This window comes from Megalobrama amblycephala, linkage group LG1, assembly GCF_018812025.1.
Source record: "Megalobrama amblycephala isolate DHTTF-2021 linkage group LG1, ASM1881202v1, whole genome shotgun sequence".
NCBI classification, from domain to species: Eukaryota; Metazoa; Chordata; class Actinopteri; order Cypriniformes; family Xenocyprididae; genus Megalobrama; species Megalobrama amblycephala.
The window spans coordinates 441,484-466,896 of record NC_063044.1 but is presented as its reverse complement, the minus strand read 5'-3'; the positions used below and the strand labels follow the sequence as shown (position 1 = coordinate 466,896).

At 35.8% G+C, this 25,413-nt stretch overlaps 1 protein-coding gene across 2 annotated transcripts in view; it reads right to left on the bottom strand.

Moving 5' to 3' along the window:
- Positions 1-21,082, bottom strand: part of dhx36 (DEAH (Asp-Glu-Ala-His) box polypeptide 36) — a 55,705-nt gene extending 34,623 nt beyond the window's left edge. The window contains exons 1-12 of one of the 2 annotated variants that reach the window (XM_048210722.1): positions 20,563-21,082; positions 18,667-18,806; positions 18,353-18,584; positions 18,214-18,252; positions 17,148-17,318; positions 12,832-12,911; positions 8,460-8,534; positions 7,472-7,638; positions 6,589-6,670; positions 5,508-5,648; positions 5,073-5,178; positions 281-368 (exon numbers count right to left, since the gene is read on the bottom strand). In XM_048210722.1, the coding sequence (XP_048066679.1) occupies positions 281-368; positions 5,073-5,178; positions 5,508-5,648; positions 6,589-6,670; positions 7,472-7,638; positions 8,460-8,534; positions 12,832-12,911; positions 17,148-17,318; positions 18,214-18,252; positions 18,353-18,584; positions 18,667-18,806; positions 20,563-20,865 (1,624 nt within the window). In that variant the 5' untranslated portion in view covers positions 20,866-21,082. Of the gene's footprint in view, positions 1-280; positions 369-5,072; positions 5,179-5,507; positions 5,649-6,588; positions 6,671-7,471; positions 7,639-8,459; positions 8,535-12,831; positions 12,912-17,147; positions 17,319-18,213; positions 18,253-18,352; positions 18,585-18,666; positions 18,807-19,908; positions 19,948-20,562 lie in introns of those variants that run through there. The other variant, XM_048210806.1, reaches the window with a different exon arrangement.
- Positions 21,083-25,413: the final 4,331 nt, after the last annotated feature.

The window sequence follows — 25,413 nt, the reverse complement described above, 5'->3', positions numbered from 1 at the left end:
ATTACAATTATTTCATCAGTACTATACTTTTTTACTGAAACAATGAATGACCAATAATGTCTCAATCTCATCACCAGCCCATAAGTAGGCATTCATCCATTTAAACATTTTATTTCTAATTACCTCAGTTCTATCATTAAAAAAAAAAAAAAAAAAAAAATGATTGATGTTTCTAATTTTATGAAGATACATTCATATATCTGATATGCTTTAAAAGCATAATAACTGGGTCATTTTGTGAAGGGAAACTTTAGAAAATATATGTTTATATATAATCTACCTGACTTAAACATCTGGTCAGCCACGAGCAAATCATTTAGGGTGCTGATGTTGTCCCATCCAGGCAGAAACACTAGAATTGCTCCATCCTGAAAGACAAAGCAGCCAGTGTATCAACAATTTCACAAACATATTTTTTTTAAATCAGTAATACTTTTATTCAGTATGTATGCTTTAAATAGATCAAAAGTGACAGTAAAATTATCTAAAATGTAACAAAAAAATTTCCAGAAAATCTTCCACAAAAACAGGAAGCATAACTAACATTGATTAGAAATGTTTCTTGATTATCTAATCAGCATATTAGAATGATTTCTGAAGGATCATGTAACACTGAAAAAGGAAGCAATTCAGCTGTAATCACAGCAATAAAATTACATATACATATATATATATATATATATATATATATATATATATATATATATATATATATATATATATATATATATATATATATATATATATATATATATATATATATATACACACACACATACATACATATATATATATATATACACACATACATATATATATATATATATATATATATATAGTATGAAATATGGTATAAAAAGTTTGGTGTGGACTCTTTTTCACTTGGGCATGTAAACCACATAACAACTCAGAATACCCTGGCAACCACACAGCATGGCACTACAAACCATGAACACCCCTAACAACTTGGCAGCCACCCACAACAGCCTAGCATCATGTGTCATATCAAATGTGACTGTTAACAGCTCAGTCACTTCAAACACACAAACTTACAAACTTACTTGCAAAAAAGACACTATCAATGAATTTAGATTGTCAAAATTCAGTGCTTTCAGGATTTTTGTCATTAGACAAGTTTAGAAAATATTTCAGACAGTTCCTAAATCACCACAAACACAAATTGCATTCCCACACTGCGATGTGAGGGGTAATTTTCATCCTAAAAATGGAGCCGCCTACCAAAGTCAGAGAGAATGAATCAAATCTATTATGTTAGCAAAAGCAATCTGATGGTTTACCCTCATAAAAATTCAGAGTGTGTCGACGGAGGGGAGGAGGGAGATAAAACATGAAGTGTTCCCAGGCGGCCCTGGTTCTATATTTAACACCCCAGCAACGTCATATCAAGGATACATGGCAAATTAAACAGAATCGACTTGCTCTTGCAGTGCATGCTTGCACATGAGCGTCACCGGTTGTGCATTCGAACAGGAATCGGTGCGTGCATGTTTGTGAATACATGTCAGAGCATTCTATGACCTATATTCCTCTGTATGGAGCAAAACAAACCTGACAATAAAAAGACCAGTGTTCCCAAATGTTATGGTTAATTACCAAGACTTAATCTTCCTGTTCTGCCGTGACATCCAGGACTGTGACAATGATGACGCACATGCTCCCAACTACAAAAACCTTGCTCTTCATCTTCCACCCAGATAAAGGCAACAAATACTTTGCGGCAGATGTGATGAGACTATTTCATTCTTCACAGTACAGAGCAGGTTATTTGCCTGCTATTTTAGAGGTTATGTTTTCAAGCCAGAGCTTATTTCATCTTAGACATGCACAATCTTGAATTTAAGGTAAGCGGAGAGCCAGTTAGAAGATAGTGAAGTCAACAAGGATGCTTAATCTACAGAGAACGTTAATTAAAACCGCTTTTGATCTGTAATTTTATGGTTTGGCTTCTTAATTAGCCAGTCGCAACACTTGCCTCCTGAAAGACAATCCACACTGCAGTATCTGACATTCTGGACACGCTGCACTTTTCTAGTAAGGGTCAGTGGACTTTCAACTGAACACGTATCTGAAAACTGTATCCAATGTAAAGGTCACATGTCACAGATCCTGCAATATCAAAACGAGTCGTTTTTGGAGCTTGATTAAATAAATGCTTTGTTTATAATGATGAAGACATTTTAAGCTTTGAAACTTGCAGGATGTTTTAATGGTACAAAGACCTTATATGTTGTAAGATCAAGACAAATTTTAATTCTCATGTCATGACCCCTTTAAAACATGAATTAAAATGTTTAAAATGTCAGTTTATTATTCAATTAAAAAAATATATATAAAGGGGACCTATTATGCCCCTTTTTACATAATGTAAGTATCAGGTGTCCCCAGAATGTGTCTGTGAGGTTTTAGCTCAAACTGGAAAAATGAGCTGCTGCTCCCCACCCCATTTTCCAGAAGAGGGCGGAGCCTGTACAACTTGTACATCAAATACTCTGCCAATAACTAACAAAACATCTGTTTGGTTTTGATATCATCTCTATTGTGGCCACGCTCATGTGACATTGCAGTTCATCATCATCATGAAAGTTAAACTGTCAAAAACACACAAAGTTCACAAACACTGTCGGTTATGTCTGTGAATGTAAACAGCAGGGAAAGAAATCGCATGTATATATTAGATCTGTGTATTAAAGTGATAGCAGCGTAATATACGGTACCTACTGCTGTATATGCTGTTAATATGAACCGAACAACAAAAGAAAAACAGAAAAACACTCACTGCTCTTGATTAAATAACTTTAGTAGCTTTAATAAGAATGAATTTCTTACTTGAATGCTGCTGTTAAATGCTCTGGTGAGGAGATAAACATGGCGGACTGTGTACAGCTCACTGAGGGTAGGAGCTAAGCTAATAGGGCAGATTCAGTCACCAGTCATGGGTGGGGCTTCCCACTACTCCGTAAGAGTAGGGGAAAATCTGCAACTGCTCATTTGGAGAGACCGTTTATGATATATGGGGAATATAATAAAAGGCGTGGGCAGATTTTTATCAATATAGGCTGGTTGTTTACACACACTGTGTAATTACACACACATTCCTATTCCTCCATAGATATGACATTACTCCTATTCACTGTTTAACCAAATATATTTGCTGAAGGAAGTTTTGTATAGGGATGCACGGATACCATTTTTTCAGATCCGATCCAATACCAAACATTCTGAGTAATGGCCGATACCAATAAAGCACAGGGTTTTTTTTTTTTAAATCAATGTAGAATTTCTATACCTTTGTGTGTTGAACTGATATTCACTCTTTTTTAATTTCTTTAAAAAAAAAAAACAACAACAAATGAAAAAAATATATAATCATCATAATCTATAATCAACAAAAATACTATTACAAACTAGGTTAGTGGATAATTCAGTAGCAAAAGTTACTCTAGAATATCATGAGTGCACAATAATTGTATAAAATCTAAACATGTAGGGAAAAAACATTATTTAGAGGGGAACAAATAAAAGTAAGTGTAGCACTAAATCTGGTGAAATGTTAGACATTGTTCTTTGTATTGTTGTAAACAAGTAAATATATTTATATATAAATATATACTCTAAAATTAAATGACATTTCTTTTAAATGTATAGCGCAGCTTTTTAATGAGGCAGCTACATATGATAGATAGTGCTCTCTACTGGGAGAAAGTAGCATGATTTAGAAACAGCAATAAACTCCAGCAAAATAGTAATTTTACACAAAACCTTAGACCTTTATCTACAGGTCTAACACTAGGAACATTGAATCATCGTGTTGACTATTGTAACCAAACGTGACATGCAGTTTGAATGCTGAATGACTGTACTGACAGCCTCAGAGGAAAGAAGAGTTTACGTGAAATTGAATTTAAAAAAAAATTAAATATTCATCTGTACCTCACATTAAACTATGGAATGGCTTCAGTACACTGCTTTATCACTTTATAATTTTTTTGTGCCTTTTTTGGAGCTTAACAATAACACATAATAGTATACACATAATATAGGATTTGAATAGGTCTTGTCTGACTGATACCCGATCCGGCAAAGAATGGCAGTATCGAAGCCAATATCGATACCGAGTATCGGATCGGCACATCCCTAGTTTTGCATTTATAAAAGTGTATTAAAACTTAACCTTATTTATCTTTCAATTAACAAAAAATAAAAAAATAAATTGAAAAGGCAAGAATATGCGCAATTTATCATTTATATATCCACATTCAGTTTTAAATGCAATGTACTATATGACTTAAGAAGCATTTCATTTTAATAAATGCAATCTCCAGGAGTGTACTTCAGATATTCAAGTGTACATTTAAAACACACACCATGACTCTTGACTATAATACTTATGCTGATCTATTCAAAAGAATTAGTCTATCCCAAATGTACATTTTCATAACCCATTCACCCTCAAGGACATGCTGACAAGACCAATGGGTCTGCACAGGCTTACGTCACCAAAGCGTGACTCAGAGGATAACCACAAGGGCTTAGGGTGTCATTTGAGAAGAAACCTTAAAGGCACAGCAGCTCATTTAAGTCTAAGGGTCAGAGATAGGAAAAAATGGAAAATGGAATATGAGCCCTTTAAGGAGTATACAAGTAGGTTAATAACATGAGCATCATATTTCTCATATTTGAGAATTCAGACTAATTGTATCCCTGTAGAGTAGGAACATGTAGTGATATGAACAGGATGTAAATGTGGTATTGGGAGAGGAGAGGAGAGGAGAGGAGAGGAGAGGAGAGGAGAGGAGAGGAGAGGAGAGGAGAGGAGAGGAGAGGAGAGGAGAGGAGAGGAGAGGAGAGGAGAGGAGAGGAGAGGAGAGGAGCATCTGCTAAGCAGTCCCATTAGCACACATTTAATGCAAACATGTTTCTGCTTTACTCGAGGCTCACCATCTGTCCCTGATTCAGCCAAGTCACATGGACACACACTTGAATACACACACACACACACACACACACACACACACACAAAAAACATCCAGGCATACAGGGAAGACACTCACATCCTCTTTCATCACAATGTGTCGGATCAATCCTACGATAAGCTCCAGATTGATCTTCTCATCATCATCCATCATCTCCAGCGTGTCAATGGTGCTGTCTGAGTACCTGCCAATCACAGAGCAGAGAGGTCATGCTACATTACATCTCAGTGACTCAACACAAGCACTGCTAAATATTTATGCTTCAAGAATTCACTTTAACAGCCACAAGACAAACGTCAAAGCTGCCTAACTCCAGCTCGCCAATAGCCGTATTATTAAACTGCATTAAATTACTTTGCCATTGTAATGCCTCACCATAAGACAATTCGTCAATTAGATCAATTACTTTAATCTGTTTGTGCATTTCAAAGCATGAAGTGGTGGTTGCTGTTGTTCAATATGGAAACAGATTAATTATAGCCTGCACAGAACTGTTTATCAAAAAAGACTGACCGATCTCTGAGCGTACGGGTGTAACAGGGCCAGCTCTCACGGTATTCAGCCTCTTTCTGCTCTTTCTCTGGCCGTGTGTTCTGGCCGTGCATAAACCCTCTTCTATAGCGAGGTCTTCGGTCCTGTTGCTGTGGCTGGAAACTACAAACCAAAGTTAGAAGACATTCCCAGCATTCAGTCAGTCAGCTTCTATCCTGCATATACTGTAAGCCATTGTGCTATTTCATGTGGGAAAATCTAAAATGGAGTTAAAACCATAACAAAATAAAAAGGAATAGTTCACCCAAAAATTTGCAATTGTGTCATCATTTAATCATTCTCATGGCAATTCAAAGCTGTGGTTAGTAATGTACGAACTGATGAAGTGTATGGAAAAGAGCGGCTTAAATGCTGATTTTTAATATTGGGGTGAATTAATCATTTAACTCATTCAACCAGGTTCCTGCCACGTTCCTTACCCAAGGTGGTCTAGCAGCTCTGAATGAATTGACCTCTACTAGGTCAACCTCACAGCTAATGACACCTACTATCTTAAGTAGCTGGATCCAGCAGTGCAATAAGTATTAAAATGCACACTATTATTCAGAAGTGTGTGGTCTGTAAGATTTTTAAATGTTTTTGAAAGAAGTCTCTTATGCTCACCAAGGCTACATTTATTTGATCAAACAAAAAATAAGACTTTAATAAAACAGTAATATTGTGAAACATTATTCATTTTTATAATAACAGTTTTATTTCAATGTTTAAAATGTAAATTATTTCAGCATCATTACTCCAGTCTTCAGTGTCACATGATCCTTCAGAAATCATTCCAAAATGATTTGCTGCTTACGAAACATTTCTAATTATTAATGTTAAAAACAATTGTGCTGCTTAATATTATTGTTTTGAATTCTTTGATGAATAGAAAGGTTTTTTAAATGCATTTATTGAAATATAAACTTTTTAATATTATACTTTTCTTTACTGTCACTTTTGATCACTTTAAGGCACCCTTTAAGGCACCCAACTTTTTTTTACTGACCCCAAACTTTAGAAATGGTACTGTATTTTGTAAATATTCATTTGTAAATGAGCTCACCTAAGCAATTCCACCACATCCTCTAGTAAAAACTCTTTTACTGGGTATGTGTATCCAGGAATATGGATCATGGGACAATTATCTGTAATAGAAAGAATATGCAATCTTCAGTGATTACCATAGCAAAGTCCCTTTCAAGGAAAGTCTGTTCACTCGACGGCCATATTTGCAATGCCTCCGGGCAGCTATTTCGGGCATCCAAGACCAAGTCCTATCTATTTGAATGGGGGAATCCTGAAATCTCAAAAACTGTTTGGCGAACTCCAAATTAAATAACATACAGTATTTCAAATTAGCAACAAAATCTGACATGAACTGTCCCATAAATGTTGTTTAATGCTAAAATAGCATTAAAAAGGCTTATTTTTCAAGCTAGACGAACCCATGTGCATGTGCAGTCCTAAGCGAGAGTCTCAGGTTTCTATGGGGATCAAAGCCTCTAACGGCAGCTGCAGTGACGCAATGAATTTATCAATCAGTGATTGGCTCTTTTACTTAGAAGGCGGGACATATTCCGCCATACTGCGCATTGCAGTTTCTCCCATTCATAACTAAGAGGAGTGAACCGTCTTTCTATATCTATAGTCTTTGGCCATAGTTACGTGCTTGATCCTTATTGCATGGTTAGATTCCCACTGTTCATGATCTGACTTTTTCCCCTTAAATGCTAAACCAATTATCCCAGTCTTTAGCGCTATGCTAGGTCTTGGCACACTGTGTTCCTTTGAGGAGTATAGAGAGCTGTATTAGGCTATTATATATCACTAGACAGATAGTTAAACAGTCCTAAATGCTGTTAAATGCATAGCTCCAACTACAAAAATTAAGAAAAAAAAAATGATTCATCCATCAGAATTATTTGAAGTTATATTAATTCTCTTACTGAAATACTTGCTGAATTTTTCAGCGTTAAGTGTTGCACTCATGAGGACCACTTTTAGGTCCTCTCGAGCAATTAACAGGTCCTTCACGATGGTGAGAAGAACATCAGACTGAAGACTCCTCTCATGAATTTCATCCAGGATCAGATGACTTACACTAGAGAGATATCTGAAGAAACAGAAACAGAAAAAAAAAAAAAAAAAAAACACACACATACACACTTAAGCAAGGGACAGACTTTTCATATTTGTGAATGGATGAGAAGAAATAACTAGAGCAGAAAAGAGGAAAGATTCCTGAAGCCTTGATGCTCTGAAGCTATCCACTAATAACTAACAAGACAACTACATTAACTTCTTGAAGGCCACATATGCTTAAAGACTTCACATCTTTGACAAGAGTCAAAAAAAAAAAAAAAATCATAAAAGTTATTCGGTGAAATTATTCAAGCCACTCCTGTAAGCTTCAACATGAACAGGGCAATTCAAGAATCACAGCTGTAAGCAAACACTGTTGTCAATCCCAAACACTGAATGTGTGAAAGTAGCCTGAATGACAGCATTCAGATCCCTAACAGGCTTTTATCAGGGACTTCTGTGTGTACGAATATGTCAGCAGAAAAACAGAAGAGAGGGAAAAGAAAAAAAAAAGTACATAATGTGTTTTCTATGTGGGTTGCGGTGAAAGCTGTCTGAGTGGATGAGTCAAGCTAAGAGGCATGGTGAACGGTAGGAATCTCCCCTCTGCAGCTGCTGAAGTAGAGTTGATGTGAGTCAGTGAGTGATATTGAATGTATGTGCAATTATATGTTTGACTGCTTTGAGTATGTATAAGTGCATGTGTGCGCCCTGTACAGCGGCTGTGTAGTGATTAAACACCGGCGCCTTTTACAGGGTAAAGAAAAGCCAAAGCAGACAGACAGAGGTTGAGGGGAGGGGAGTAATGAAACAGCAGAAGGGAGTAGAGAAAAAGAGGTTTAGAACACTTACGGATCTGAGCGGAGCCACTGAAGAATAATGCCCGTTGTACAATACAACACCGAGCCTTGTTTCCGTGGTAACCGACTGGAAAGCAGTGCCAGAGAGTGGGGGGTGGGGAGAAAAGGAGAAATAAAATAGGAAAAGTCTGTGTAAAAATACATTTAATTTCAATTAAAATATTAAAAGAAATTAAAATACTAAAATCAAAATGCTACACATATTAAAATCGACAAAGTACTAAAATATAACTGCAACAGTGCTGTTTCAGGATGCAAGAACATATCCTATATAAAGATAAATTAATGAATACACAAATGAAAGAATACACAAATAAACTACTGAATTAATAAATGAATAAACAACTGAATAAATGAATAAATAAATGAAAATATATGGTAACAAAAAGCTTCACAAGTGGTCTTAAAAGTGGTCTATACAACACAAGCTTCAATACTTTGAGATATATACTAGATATATACGAGAAGAAAGTCAAATGTTTGTAATTATGAAATGACATGAGGGTGAACAAAAGATTATTACATTTTTAATATGGTGAACTATCCTCTTGAAGAGAACACTTCTCAGGCACATTATTATTATTAGAACATAAGAGTGAACAAGACGATTAGTGGAAAAAAACAAGCCTAACAATGAGGTGTGTATCAGTAATTCAAATGAACTTTCTATTTTACATATTAACACTCTGCAATTCATAAGACTTCATAAGACTATGCTAAACCTCCTTACCTGCTCCCACACACTGTCAGACACGAACAGACTAGGGCAATAGGGAAAGGTATCTGGGAGCACCAGAGGCTTTAAATTGATGTAGAAGTGAGGAAAAGAGGAGAAAACAAGAAAAAGCAAGAGGCCCTGCACATATTAACCTCTTATGGCCTGAAGAGGCCACCTGCATCTGTACTTCTCTTCACCTCTCTCCTTCTCCATTTCTTTTCCTGCCCTCAGCCCTTCCACCTAATTCTCTCAGGTCCAGTCCTCCGCACTTCCTCAAGATTAACAACCCATTTTTCTTCTCCCCAGCAATCCCATTCACACTTTTTCACATTATCACTCCATCTCTCTCGGCACAGCTGAAACCAATTCCACATTGACACACCTCTCAGTACCCACCCTTCTCCACGCTTTTTCTCTCATTTCTTGAAGGATGTCAAATGTGTGACTTGTGTGAAGGGGGTATTAGACACTTGATGAGTTGAAGTCTTCGCTCACTTCACTAACTCCTGTTTTAGCACTAGCAGGGTCTGACTGCTTCCTTAATAGGTTTATAGTTTAAGTTGCATAATAAATGATTTTAAGGGCATGTGGATTTTGAAGTTGGTAACCAATCATTCAGTTAGAAGGAAATCAAAATCAACATTAACTTAACATAAAACTTCATGTACTTGCATATTATCATTCTTTGGCATCAAGCAAGCACAGTTGAGCTTCCATGTTTAGAATATTTGATATGCTATAAATAAATTTATCCTACAGGGCTGAATGCTTGAATCTGATTGCTTGATGAACGTTCTAAGGTGTGCAAAAGGTCCTTACAGCCTACAACAGCAAAAGAACCAAAACCCACAATGACACTGACCAAGCAAATAAATATAGTAAACAACAGGATAAAAATAACAAATTATTCCCATGTTTTTTGCGACAAAATTACGTTTTATTATGTACTGAAAGCACATGCTCTCTTTCTCCCGCTCTCTCGTTCACACGTACAGTACGGAAACACTCTCGCACAGTTGTCAGCGCTGCTCTGATGATTTTATCAGTAAAAAAGTTCAGCAACTTAAAAGCTACACAACATTTCTCATTAGCGAGGTACTGTTCATGAAGCAGATAAACTTACAATTTTGGTATTATTAGAGACACTGCTGCTGAACACTGTTGAGAGATGCACAATCTCTCTCTCTCTCTCTCTCATATAACTGCATTAGTCTGCACAAGCCACCACACTAGCGCTAAAATGACGTTTTGAAATTATCAACGGAGGCGTGGGATGAGCTGCATAAGAAATTAGTCCTACACACAACAGTGTTTTAAAAGATTAGTTCACTTTCAAATAAAAATTTACTCACCCCCATGTCATCCACGCTGTATGTCCTACACCTTCCCTATTCTACTTATGGAATGAACACAGCGCCAGTTCCATTTTTTTAGTAGAATAGGGAAGGCGTAGGACATACAGCATAAGCTTTTTGAAGAATACGAAAGTGAGGTTTTGGTGGAACCACTTGGAAGGCAATCATTTGTTTATAAAAAACATATACATTTAATTTTTTTTTCGAAAATGACCGATCGTTTTGCTAGATAAGACCCTTATTCCTTGTCTGGTATCGTTTAAAGCCCTTTGAAGCTGCACTGAAACTGTAATTTTGACCTTCAACCGTTTGGAGGCCATTGAAGTGAACTATAAGAAGAATAATCCTGGAGTGTCATCAAAAACCCTCATTTCTTTTCGACTGAAGAAAGAAGGACATGGACATCTTGGATGACATGGGGGTGAGTAAATTATCAGGGAAATTTTATTTGAAACTGAACTAATCCTTTAAGAACAAAAGCATTTAAGGTTGTGGCATTACCACCTCGGCCCGTCGCCAATTATTCTGTGACTGTGTGCATTAAGCAGTGCTTATATGTGAATAAAAGTCTATATTTAAAAAAATTAAAAAATGGCAAAAAGTAGAGGAATTTGGCACAAGTTTTGGTGGAATTTAATGAAGGGATAGAAAACTAAGCTCAAATTCAATATAAGCTAATTTCATTAAAAATATCTTCATTTGTGTTTCGAAGATAAAATTTTATGGGTTAGGAACAACATGAGGATGAGTAAGTGATGATTATAGCGATAGTAATGCTTGCCTTGGCACCACTAAAAATGAGACAAGAAGGAAGAAATGGGGATGGGGAAAAAAGGAACTGAGAGAAGAAGAGTTGTGAGATATTTGGTAGCAAGCTCTAATCAGTCCTCTATCTTCCCCCTCAGAAGAGAGGCAATTACCTACTCTTGGACACAACATGTTCCAGTGACCTCGCTGCCTAATCCACTTTTTTTCTCTCGCTTGAATGAAAACACACACATTCTCCTGCATCTCTCCTCAAAGAAAAAAAACAGCTTGTTAAAAAAAGAAAAGGTATTAATATCATGAAAAATCAACCTTGATATTTTGAAATAAAGATGATATTTTATGAAAACAAAGTATCTTTCAGATCAACTGAATCAACTCAAAACTTTCTTCCCAGTCCAAAATGACTATTGAAACTAACCTGCATGAACATAACACCACAAGGATGAATACACACACCACCTTACACATTTCCACATCAACAACTTCACCCAGTATTGGTGAACTACGAGAAAAGCACTTTCAAAGAGAAAAATAGGACAGATATTATTCCTAAACATCAAAATGCTTGGCCTGTACCATCTGTGTGAAATCTCTGAATAACCTTCTCAAAGAAAAAATGGTTTATTTTTAACAAGGTCCCTGAATATCATGTTAGTCTGATCTGGACAGTTCAAGCAATACATTATGGCACAGAACATTTTGCAGCCCTGTTGTTGGAAAAACTGCAGCCTGTGAGTAAATACTGTGACTCAGAGGGTCAGAGAAAGGAAGAAAAAATATAAATATTGACTAATATTATAACAGGGCTCAAGGAAATAGAATAAGACTGTTAAAAGTTATGCTTTGACCTCTTTGAGGAAGCACAAAGAAAAAAAGAAAAAAGGAAATCTCAATTCCATCAACTGATAAATTAAATATCTTCACCTCTACTAAAATAATCTGCTTTTTCTCTCATTATAAAACATACAGTGTCTTCAATAGGACTATTTTTAGAAGAAAATTTTAAGGCTTGTTCAGTTCATCATAATGCCTCAGTCTAGGCCAGAATGTTCAATCTCTGAGAGACTTAGACAGACAGAGTGTAAAATATTCAGTGCGGTTTGCAACTGTGAGTTTCTACTACTGTATTGTCATACAAATCACAATCCACAGCCCAAGTTTCATATCCAACAGTTAAACAACTGCTACTGTTTAATTCAATTAAACAGTCTAAATTTAATTAAATTAAATTGCTACAGTAAATTGGTCTCAATATTGTTAAACAAACCTGAAAACAGATTTATTGCTTTATAGAGCCCAAGGCAAACCTAGATAAGAATTTCTGCAAGTGTACAAAGCATAAATTAGTTAGGGTTTCTGGCTAGTTGAGAAAGAGAACTTCAATCTTTCTGACAGACAAAATTAAATGTAGAGAAAAAAAGAATATTTCCAACCATCTGCCAGAACTCTGCTATAGAAGAATAACCACCATAGAACCGGAATGGGTATTACAGGATTAAGAATGACAGATCTGATTCACTCACCTCTGCAGACGGATCTGATACCCACAGGACTTCCCTTCTCCCACCGGCTCTGCCCTTTCTGCAGCCACTCTCTCTGCAACCTAAGCACAAGCACTTACTCATACCTTTGTAAAAAATAGAAAAATACTTTAGTGGGACCAATACAGATGATGTAGGAAGAGTGGGATGAGCTATGCCACTTTTTAATTAAGTTGTCCTCAAATCAAGAAAAAGAACGAACAAAAACAAAGAGGCCTAACTATATTTAATTTCTGCTATGTATACTGAACTTGAAAGTATCTATATGGATTTTCACTGGTCCAGTGACACAACTTGCCCCATGTTAGAGATCATAGTGTTATTAAAAAAGAATTTTTATAAATTCATACCTTTTATTCAGCAACAATGCTTATTAAATTGATCAAATGTGACAGCAAAAAGACATATAATGTTACAAAAGAGTTTTATTTCAAATAAATGCTGCTCTTCTGGACTTTCTGTTAATCAATGAATCTAGAAAAAAAAATATCATGGTTTTCACAAAAAATATATAGCAGTAAAAATGTTTTCAACATTGATAGGAAATTTTGGTAAGACTTCAGTTTATGGTCCTATTCTCATTCTTAACCATTTAAGCCCTGTAGACATTTTCAGAGTTTAATTTCTGAGTGACATACAAAAAAGTAAAGACTCGTAACTCCAAAACTATAGCAAGGAGAGTCAAAATGTTGGTATTGTTTGAAAGATTAAAGATTACATTTGGATATTCTCATGCTGAGAAACTGATAATAAAAGGCTAAATAGGCATCTGATTCAAATTTTCTGGTGATAGCATAAAGTAATCAAAAGTTACAGCATTGGAACCAAGGTAGCCTTTTTGTTTAGCCCTTGGCACCCCCTAATGGGCATTTTTTTTAAATCGTTGCTTCTTGTGATCGACTTATTGGATTATATGACATTAGATGTTGCTGTAAATAATGATGTGCAAATTTCCACAATCGGAGCATGTTTCATGAAGTTACGAGCAAAAACGTGACATAAATAAAGCATCTGTATATTATTTACATATGGGTCTTTCGGGGTTTTACGTATAAAAACTTGCTCAAGTTCAGTCAAAGCCCAAAACAATTATGCTCATTGAATTCTACTACGTGAGACCTTTTTAAATGACATATGGCACATGATTATCTGAGCTGTATGATATTTTTGACATATTGCAGTACATAGTACAAAAAATATTTCATAAATTATGAAAATTTTTTTTTGCATTTTTCAGCAGTGCTTAGGAGTTAATCAAGACTCTAAGCTTTCAAATGACACCTATTTTGTGATGATCAAGGCAGGAGTTTTGAAAAATATGATTATTAATTTTTTTTGTACCTAGGTGGCGGCCTGAGTTTCTAAGCTTTAAAATGATACCTATTTTGTTATTCCTGTTAGTGGTTTCTCAGTAATTTATTTATTTATTTATTTATTTATTTTTATTTTTGGGGGGGGGGGGGGGGTCTTAAAGCACATAAAATTTTTTTTTGTCTTAAAGCACATAACATTACAATAATAATGAACGTAAACAACTTAGAGTGCTTGTACCTGACTGCTGCAGATTCATTTCGGTGTTGATACTGTTGACATGGAAATGCTTATGGTTACTCTTATTTTATATTTAAGAATATGCTTGTTATGTTCAATTGTTCTTCACGTGTTCCAGTGCGACAGGTCACGCTGACACGTTTGTGGTTAGACATTGGACGCCTGCCAAGTACTGCAGAAGTGATGTTTTTCAGAATTAGTGTCTGCTGACATTTAATAGTGCAAGATTTGCAAAATTCCCTAAGGGTTAAAACAACTATTTTTGACACTGGACCAGTGGACAACGTAATGGGTGAAATTAACCTTTTTCATTTTAACAAAACACCAGTTTGCATTACAGGGTTAAAACAACTATTTTTGACACTGGACCAGTGGACAACGTAATGGGTGAAATTAACCTTTTTCATTTTAACAAAACACCAGTTTGAGTGGGTTGGGAATTTCCCTGTATGCTTATGGTATAATATGGACTGAGTTATTGATAATTTAGCTTTTTCTCTCCTTTGCTCTCCTGGGCTTCTGCTTCTTCTCTCTTATCTGCAAATGTCTTAATGTTTTAATTCTTTTTGATTTTCATCTATTAGATACAATACTCTGGATTTTACAATACTCTAAAGTTATTATTAACTATTGACTATTAACTATCCTTTATGATGGTTTTTTTACCTTTTGGTTTTATTAAGTATTTTCATTATCGATTAAAGTTTGCGTGTGAGGCTAAATTTAATTGTAATGAATAAATAATTTTTCATCAACTTTATCTACTGCCTGGATCTCATTTTCTCAAGAATTTGCACCACATTACAATATATCATCACACTCTTAATTATGCAAATTATTTTAAACCATTTAAGCATGCCAAAAGAGAAAAAGAGAACGCAAACGTCAGTGAATGTCCTGTCACACACGATGCACAGAAAGACGCACGCCAGCATCGAGCACATGGGCGGCCTGAATCGAGTTCTCTGTCACGCTTGAATGAAGAACAACACACAATAATGCCAAAAATGTCCGTTTTGTCGAGTATCCTCATAAGAGCAGCCTTAAATGAGTTAGTCTTAAATGAAAGTAAAGAGTTGTGAGAAAATGGGACGTGTGTGAGATCCGCGTCATGTGCAGCAGCAGCAGCTCTTAAAGTGACAGTAAAGAACTAAAGAACTTTTGTAGCTTTAATAATGATTAATCCATATTTAATTTAGGCTATAAATTATGCAGTGCAGACTGTTTGATAACTTTATTCAATTTCTGTATTTTTCCTATCTGTTAGTCAGGTAGGAAGGGCACAGGTAAATATAACATTTATTATGGGTTTATGTGAGGATTGTTCTAAATTCACCTAAATTTAAAGTTGTTATATTTTTGAAGCCTAATAAATGTAAAAAAAAAAATAAATAAAAAAAAAAAAAAATTAGTTAGCTTTCAATTACACTGTAATGTTGAATGGCTATAATTCATGTTTAAAATTGGGGGAAAAAAATCAATTTCATCGAAACATCAGTAGCAGTATTAGTAAAAGTGATACTGGCCTTCATTCATAAAAAGATGCCATTAAACGAGTATTTAAATTATACATATCTTATATATAACATATCGTCATGTTGTTTCTTTATGTTGTTTTAATTTGGAGATTAACTGTGAAATTATTACATTATAAAATATATTAAAAACATATAAAAACTTAAGTGTTTTAATTGCGATTAATCACAGAAAAAATGTCTGATTAATCAAGTTAATTTTTTTTTTTTATCAATTCACAGCACTAGTATAAAGCTCATGAAAGTGCATCTATTCAAAGCAAAACATACTCCACACGGCTCCGGGGAGTTAATAAAGGCCTTCTGAAGCAATGCGTTTGTGTAAGAAAAATATCCATATTTAACAAGTTATGAAGTAAAATATCTAGCTTCCGCCAGACTGCCTTCCGTATTCAACTTACGAAGAAAGTGTAATGGCTCTCGCAGTTCGAAACACTTACGCTACGTCCTATGCCTTCTGTAATCAACTTAGGAAAAAAACTTAACTGATGTGGCGGGATATTTATTAATATAACTCTGATTCTGGTTATCAGAAAGAAGAAGGTCAAATACACCTACGATGGCTTGAGGGTGAGCAAAATCTTGGGGTAATTTTAATTTCAAAGTGAACTAATCCTTTAATATAACTCTGATTGTGTTCATCTGAAAGAAGAAAATCATATACACCTAGGATGGTTTGAGGGTGAGTAAAGCTTAATTTTCATTTTAAAGTGAACTAATCCTTTAAAGGTATCATTGCATTTTTCCCCAGCATTACTTATTTGTATATTCAAAAATGTATTTAAAACATTAATCTCATAACATTATTTACTGCAGTTGTAAAATGTAAATTATTTAATTTGATTGGTAACAGCCCTATAGTGTCTTATTATCATGAAATTTATTAATCAAATTGTAAGAATATGACATGAAAGATGACACATTTGATGATGTTAAAAAAAACTGGCCTTTATAAAAGTAAATAACACAATGGGTTAAATATCAAAAATATGCAGATTATTACTTCAGAATAAATTATGTTTACACCACCAAAAATTGGACAAATAACTTTTTTTATTCGGACAAGTGAATGACTGGTTTACTTGTAAGGACACGCACATGACAAGGTTTAATATCGAGCCCTGGGCATTATCATTGTTAAACGCATTTGAAACACTTAACCCTACAACCACAAGTTTGAGGCAAATGCTGATGACAGTTTCTTGTACTTACAGATATGGCACTGATACGCCGTGGCTGTGTGCAAACCACCCTGCAGAGAGAGCCCATGCCCCTCTGGATGAAGTCATCAAGGATGAATTGAGTGACCTGGGTGGTCTTACCACAGCCTGTCTCTCCACTGATTACCAGTACCTGATTAGCACTGATCAGTTTAACCAGCTCCTACAGTAAGACAAAGACAGAAAGGGGCATGAGAGAACTAAAAATATTAACATTCACTGGGTGATCAGCTAACTAAAATGCTTCTTTATATTAAAAATAAAAACTAAAAGAGATGTAAACACATCATTCATACACTTTAAAAAAATAATTTAAAAAAAAGTCAAATTTTTACAGAAAAATACTGTAAAAATGTTACAGTAAAAACATGTAAGTTACCTTACCATATATGGTGAAAAACTGTAAATCACTTTAACATTACATGTAATTTTACTGTAAAATACTGTAAAATTTATGGTTTTAGCAAGTAAAAACCATGAATTACCATATAATAAAAAAAAACAGTAAAAGGACATTCCCAGAAGTCCCTGATTCACACATCACATATGATTACATTATAATAAATCCTTATGTCCTTTCTTATTTTTGTTATACATTATGTACATTAGTGTGTTTTGTGCTACATTTTATGTAATTAAGTTCATGCTTATTGCATTATTCTAGTGTCATGTGTGCTGCCCTGATGGTTTTTTGTCTTTGCGTGTGTGACCCTGTGCACCGTCTTGACCATGTTTTATGAACGGACCGCTTACAATGAACATTGATTCATCATATGGCTTTCTATTGTGCCACCTGTATTATTGTGGTAGTTATCGGTACATTTAAGGTAAAAAGGCAGATTTTGTTAAAGTGTTAACATTATATCTCTTAATGATATATATAGTTATAAGTTCTAAAAATATACAGATATCCTGTAAAACTGGAAACATTGAAAACAACTGAACACAGCTGCCAGTTTTTATTTTTGTTTGTTTGTTTTTACCGTATATATAACAGGATTTTTTTTTTTTTTTTACAGTGATATAACTGTATATGAATCGCAAAAGGTTACATTTACCTCTCTCATACCATAGGAAGGGAGCTTCTGTCTGAATTTCTGAAAAAGGAAATGCCACATTAAAACAAAGTTGTGGGCAAAAGAGCATTTCTTTTTTTGACACATGAAGTTTTAGTGAATATTTTTCTGTCTGTCTCACCAGCATATCAATGTATCTAGCGTTATCTTTTTTCTTCTCCTGATCTTTCTTGAGCTCCTCATCCAGGGAGGGCGTCCGCACAACATCCTGGAATAAGTATTCCAGGTCAGTATCATTAACGTCCTCTTTCACATTTGCTACCAGCTCATCTTCCCGTTTCTCCTCTTTAGGCTCAATTTTTGGCACTTTCACAATGTTCTGAGGTTCTGGAGGATCATCTCCGTCAAAGTAACTGGAATGTAGACACAATTTCGTTAAGCATAAATCTGGAAAACTAAGTGGACCCTTATGATTGTACAATATTGCATTTGCACCTGTGGCCGCTGGGCTCCTCCTTCACTCTCCAGCTCTGAGATGTGGAGGGATGTGAGGCTCTGCCCGGATCTCTCTGGACAGAATTCAGCAACTGAGTAATGTGCTGTTCTCGTGACTCATCCATCTGAACAACAGCCCTCTAAAATGAAACAACCATTCTCAGTCTTAAAATATGCATTATTATATAGATATTGATTTGTCAAATAAACATTTTCCAAGACTGTTTTGAATTTTATGCACAAAATGGTACCACTCATAAACTTTATATTGATACTCAACAAATGTTTTGGTACATTTGATTTTCTCAAGACTTCAAGGTGCCCTAGAATTAAATATTGAATTTATATTGGCATAGCTGAATAACAACAGTTCAGTACATGGAAAAGACATACACTGAGTTTCAAACTCCATTGTTTCCTCATATAAATCTAATTTGTTTAAAAGACCTCCGAAGAACAGGCGAATCTCAACATAACACCGACTGTTAACAGTCGGGGTGTACGCCCCCAATATTTGCACATGCCAGCCCATGATCAAGCCATTAGACAAGGGCAGAACGTCTGGATGTGCACAGCTGAATCATCAGACTAGGTAAGCAAGACTTCGGTAAAGTTGGTTTTATATTCGCACATTCGGCCATCCGTATTCAATAGCTTTGTTAATCACACTACATTGGACATTCAGTGGACATTAAATATGCCATTAAAACAATACTTGCCTATTTTGATCGACTGTGAAAAATGTTGTAAGTTGACAATCATTGGTTGTCAATATCATGTCGCTGCTTAAAATTCGCAAACATTAATTTATTGCAGATTTATTGGAAAGTCTAAATTTATCAGAAGTCCGAATGTGCGAATATAAAACCAACTTTACCGAAGTGTAAGCAAGCTAGGACAACAGTGAAAAATGGCAGATGGAGCAATAATAACTGACATGATCCATGATAACATGATATTTTTAGTGATATTTGTGAATTGTCTTTCTAAATGTTTCGTTAGCATGTTGCTAATGTACTGTTAAATGTGGTTAAAGTTACCATCGTTTCTTACTGTATTCACAGAGACAAGAGAGCCGTCGCTATTTTCATTATTAAACACTTGCAGTCTGTATAATGCATAAACACAACTTCATTCTTTATAAATCTCTCCAACAGTGTAGCATTAGCCGTTAGCCACGCAGCATAGCCTCAAACTCATTCAGAATCAAATGTAATACATCCAAATAAATACTATACTTACATGATCCGATGTATGCAAGCAGCATGCATGACGAACATCTTGTAAAGATCCATTTTGAGGGTTATATTAGCTGTGTAAACTGTGTTTATGCTGTTCAAGGCAAGCGCGAGCTCCGGGGGAGGGGGAGCACGAGAATTAAAGGGGCCGCAACCTATATATCGGTGCATAGTTAATGATGCCCCAAAATAGGCAGTTAAAAAATGAATTAAAAAAAAAATCTATGGGGTATTTTGAGCTGAAACTTCACAGACACATTCAGGGGACACCTTAGACGTATATTACATCTTTTAAAAAGAAGTTCTAGGGCACCTTTCAGCTTAAATGCTTGAAATTTGTTATGTAGACAAAGATAATTTTTTGCTCAAGGATGAATTTCCTATTACTTCATTACAACTTCTTTTACTTTTTAGAATGACTTTGACCAAGTGATGGTGGAAATCAGCCATAATCGCATAAGGTTAATAATAAAAAGGTGTTTATTTCAATTCTGAAATTTTGTGTACATTTTACTCTCCATTAATAAAACGTCCTAAATAAAACATCAATATTATGCCACAGATTTATACAGCTCAGAGAACACATTACTAAGTACTATAATTCAACTATATTTCATAAACAAACAATCTGACATCTTTGTAACCGTCCACTACTCACAGATTTCCTCTCTGCCTCAGATCTTTTAATGCCGCCCCATTTGGCATACCACAGTCCTATTTCTCGACCCTTCAAATGGGGTGGATGTTTGCCTCTTCCTCCTCCTCCTCCTCCTCCTCCTCCACCTCCACCTCCTTTTCGTCCCCTTCCATGTCCTTGCTCTTCCCTTGAGTCCCAGTCAGAGCTCCTCGGGTATCCTACACCCCCACTGGATCCAGCTCCTCCATCCCACCTGGACCCTCCATCTCCGAACCGCCGACCCCCTCCTCTTCGACCGCGTCTATTTCCATACCCATGACTCATGCCGCCGGACTAAAAGCACCGGTCAGTGATCATGTGAACCGGAGCAGCTGCTGCAAATCAGATGCCGGTTTAAAGATGATAAGTGTTAAAGATGCCTCTGATTGTCATTTATCACAACGTACTACAGTCCAACATAACGTTATTTTCTCAAATATCTCAAATGTCGTACACATATGACGAACCAGGCGACTAATATTGACGCTATGGTATGCGATTGGTGCTGGCTGCGCATGCGCTGTAAATCAAAGATCCAAGTTGTTTTCTTTTGTTTTGTTTTTCACTTTCCCAAATCGAAGCGAGACGCTTCTCCAAATCCTAACCAAATCGTGGATAGACTTAATATGAAATGACAGAAACATTTAATTAAGCAAAAAATTATGCGTGATCTTGTTTTATTTAGAATATCTATTCTTATTAAAATTATATTCTTAATTTTAATATTATTCACCTGGAACATAAAACAGCTTAATCCAGCCTAACATTGCTGGTTTTAGCTAGTTTGAATGAGTCTCCCAGTCTGACAAGCAGAAAAGCAACCCAAAACCAGCCCAAAAGCAACCCAAAACCAAATAAAATACATTTTATTTATATAGCGCCTTTCAAGAACTCAAGGTCACTTTACATAATATTGACAAATAACAACAACAACAAAGTGAACAAGCAGTCAAACAGTGATCATATAACATAGAAGACAATAACTGAAACAAGTATGGATCTGACAACGTTGTGTAGGCTATGTATGTATGACAAAATATTTATTTATTTATGTGAGTGAGTGAAGAGTGAGTGAGTTACATGCTCAACAAAGGGAATAAATTATTCCTTTTAAATTAAGTCCAGTGGCTGCACTCACTCATGTAAATGTCTTAGTGGCTGAATCCAGGAGGACCGCCCCTTACAGAAACATACTTGAAAAATCCTGTTTTATTCCGCTATCAACTGGAATAGAATCAAAACATAATGTAACCAAATAAAGGAAAAACGTATACCTCTAGAAACAAAACTTTTTCTGGAGGAAAAAAAAATGCTAATGAGTTTTCTCACACAGAAAAGGGCAGAGTGTCATGAATCATTTTAATGATCATCTCAAGACCCAGGAACACTAATTATGTTCACTTAGCATCTCCTTTGGTGGTGTAATAGATACATTTCCAAGTCTAAGATATTGTCTCTTGCTTTCCTGCAGTATTGCACAGAAAAAATGGTATCAACAAAAGGAGCTGTGTTTACTGCCTTCGAGCATCAAGACTTCAGGCAATTGTCGTAATGCTTATACTCTAATTGGCCTATGCTCATATTGTCTTTAGTGTCTTGTTTAAAGGCAGCAGAGCAGAGGCAGGGATTAACAGGGAGCTGAAACAGTGACTGTTTTAACAGAATGCAGGGAGATAATTAGAACCCCGTGGCGTTGTGATGGGAGAACTGCGTGGGGAAGGTGCGGAGGACTCCCAGACCCTGTTATGAAATATGTATTAGATCTTTACAATCACAGCAAGTCCTCATTTTTAAATGAACCTACACCCACCATTCTTTCTCTCCTTCTTTCTCTCTTATTCTGTCCGCACATTCTACCACAAACATACACTCACACCTTAAATTGTGTTTTCAAAAAAATGTGTAAACTTTAAAAATAGCATTATCTTTTTGAAACATAGTTCTAGAACTCCAAGGCCCCCCACATTGTCCACAACAATATAATAAACAATAAAAAATGTATACTCTTTATTTTAAAATGTTTTAATCACATAAAAAAATTAATTAGTGAATATAAACAGAAGCTCAGCTGTATTTGTCTTGACATATGAGAACAAACCTCACTGGTTCTTGCAGAAACTCGTGCTCCATGACACATGAGAATGTACCTCATTGGTTCTTGCACGCCAAGCAAGCATGATTGAGCTTCGCTGCATTCACACGGAGCGTCGGCATCATCGCTTGACGGAGGGCGTGTCTGAAGCTTGTGCTGACGTGGCCGTCATAGTGACAACAGCCAATCACATTACTTTCCAATGTTGCATGAACAATTGGCTATAGCCTCTGTGATCTGATCGGCTGACGCCTGTGTTGGCGCTTGAAAAGTGAGAAATCTCTCGAGTGAATCGACACAACAGAACCCACAATTCAGTTCGGCAACGCATGACGTCACCCATTCAAAGTAACGCTGCATTCACACAGGGTGTCGGCGTTAAAGGGATAGTTCACCCAAAAATGAAAATTTGATGTTTATCTGCTTACCCCCAGCGCATCCAAAATGTAGGTTACTTTGTTTCTTCAGTAGAACACAAATGATGATTTTTAACTCCAACTGTTGCCGTCTGTTAGCCGTATTATGTGTGTCAATGGGAACTTGGTCTATATAGTAAATAAAACTTGCATAGACAAATCCAAATTAAACCTTGCAGCTCATGACAACACATTGATGTCCTAAGACACGAAACGATCGGATTGTGCGAGAAAGCGAACAGTTTATATATCATTTCTTAGCTCTAAAACACCACTATGTCCAACTGCGTTCAGCATTCGGTTAGTGAGGTCTGATCACGCTCTGACAATGGAAGTGATGTCTCATGCTTATACTTCAGTGAGTGCAAGTTTTATTTACTCTTTTAAACGAAGTTCCCATTGACACACATTATACGGCTGACAGACGGCAACGGTTGGAGTTAAAAACCATTATTTGCGTTCTACTAAAGAAACAAAGTCACCTACATCTTGGATGCACTGGGGGTAAGCAGATAAACATCAAATTTTCATTTTTGGGTGAACTATCCCTTTAACGCTTCTCATTTACTTTGAATGGGTGACGTCATGCATTGCCGAACTGAATTGTGGGTTCCGTCGCAAAATGTGTGTGCTAGCTGACCAAATTTCACTGTAAAGCTGTAAATCTGCATTATAAAAAGCGTTATTTAAATAAAGGTGGCTTGACTTGACTTGACCATCAGTTGCTACCAAATTAACATACAGCATGTAAATTCATGGCCTAAACTAGTCTTTTTAAAAGATCTAAAAGATAGCATGTAGAATTTCTAAGACATTAGCATGTGTTTGGTGTGACAAAAGCCACACTTTAAAGGAACCCTCTGGGGTCTGAACATGGTGGGCAGAACTGATGGTGGTGGTGAGATTCCTGTCCTTACATTTTCAGATGTGTGTTGAAGTCTGTGAACGTTTCATTCAGTCCAATTCAGTCCAGTCCAACTTCATGGAAAAGCTTTACACACAGGCCAACTAGCTTTACACTCCACCCACAGACCTATGGTGGTACTCTGAAGCTTAAGTCTTTACATTATTAAGCAGATAAGGGAGTTGGGGGTCTCTGATATTGATATCTTTGACAGGCTGGGAAGAGTGTGTGCGTGTGCGTCACTTACATTCACATGTCTGTCTGTGAGAGATTAAAAGGTGTTATTTTAAGATAGATTTGGTAAAGAAGCAGGAAGTAATAGGGGTTTGCGACTTGCCATCACATATGAAATGACACAAATAACTTTAACAAATAAAAAAAGTATTGTTGTTTTTAATCTGTCCATATCTTATTCCTTCCATTTTTGCTTTGTGTCCTTTTTAATAAACACATCTTGTCCCTCAATCAGTATGACAGGTTGTTCCACAAAATCTTTTTTTATTCATGTCGAGGAGCATCTTATTCTCACTTTTACTTTTTAATCACCACCTCTGTCACTTTCTGCTGATTTAACACCCCCATTTTCAGTAGCCTGTCAATCTTTCACTCACTACACAACATCTACTGATAGCTTTAGATGTAACTCACAGTTAATTGCATTAAAACGCAATCTGAATGTCAGGCTCTTGTAAAGAACTTGCCTTGTTTGTGAAAGGGAGGGAGGAGGGACTGGGGGGAGTGTCAGTCTTCAAAACAGCAGTAGCTGAGATGAAACGCAAATGGAGGATAGAGAGCTTTCATTTTCTTAAGAGCAGCTCTGCTGTGAACATGTGATAGGTCACTCCAATCAGCCCTCAGTCCCTCCAGTGCTCTGCGGCTGCAGCAACTGAAGTATGCAGTGCTCTGGAGGAACAAAAGAGGTGGAAAAAAATGTGCCTCTAAGAAGTCATAATATTTAATGTATTTCTTAATGTTTTAGAGAGTCCTTTGTATAATAAAGTTGCTTGTAAAAGAGTTGAGTCTTTCAGGGAAATCCATCCAATTAATGTCAAGGATTCTGAATGTGGAAATAAGTAGATTAAATGTGTGCAGGGCTAGATGTCACACATTTTATAAATATTACTCAAAGTTGTTTTATTTTTTTAATGTATTTTTTTTCTTCACGTGCTTACCCAGATTATTCAAAATATAAGTTTTTTTGATAACAGAATTCACAAAAATATTCTAATTAAGACAGTTCTAAAAATAAATTGCAGTTGAACTTACAGTACCCTTGTGAAAAAGAAGTACACTTTAGCATGCTTAAAAAAAAAGTGTACTTGTTAGGGAAATAATATACTTAGGGAAAGAATATACTTAATGGAATTTAATGTTTTCAGGCACTTTGTATGGCACAATGTAACTTTATTATAGCTTCAATT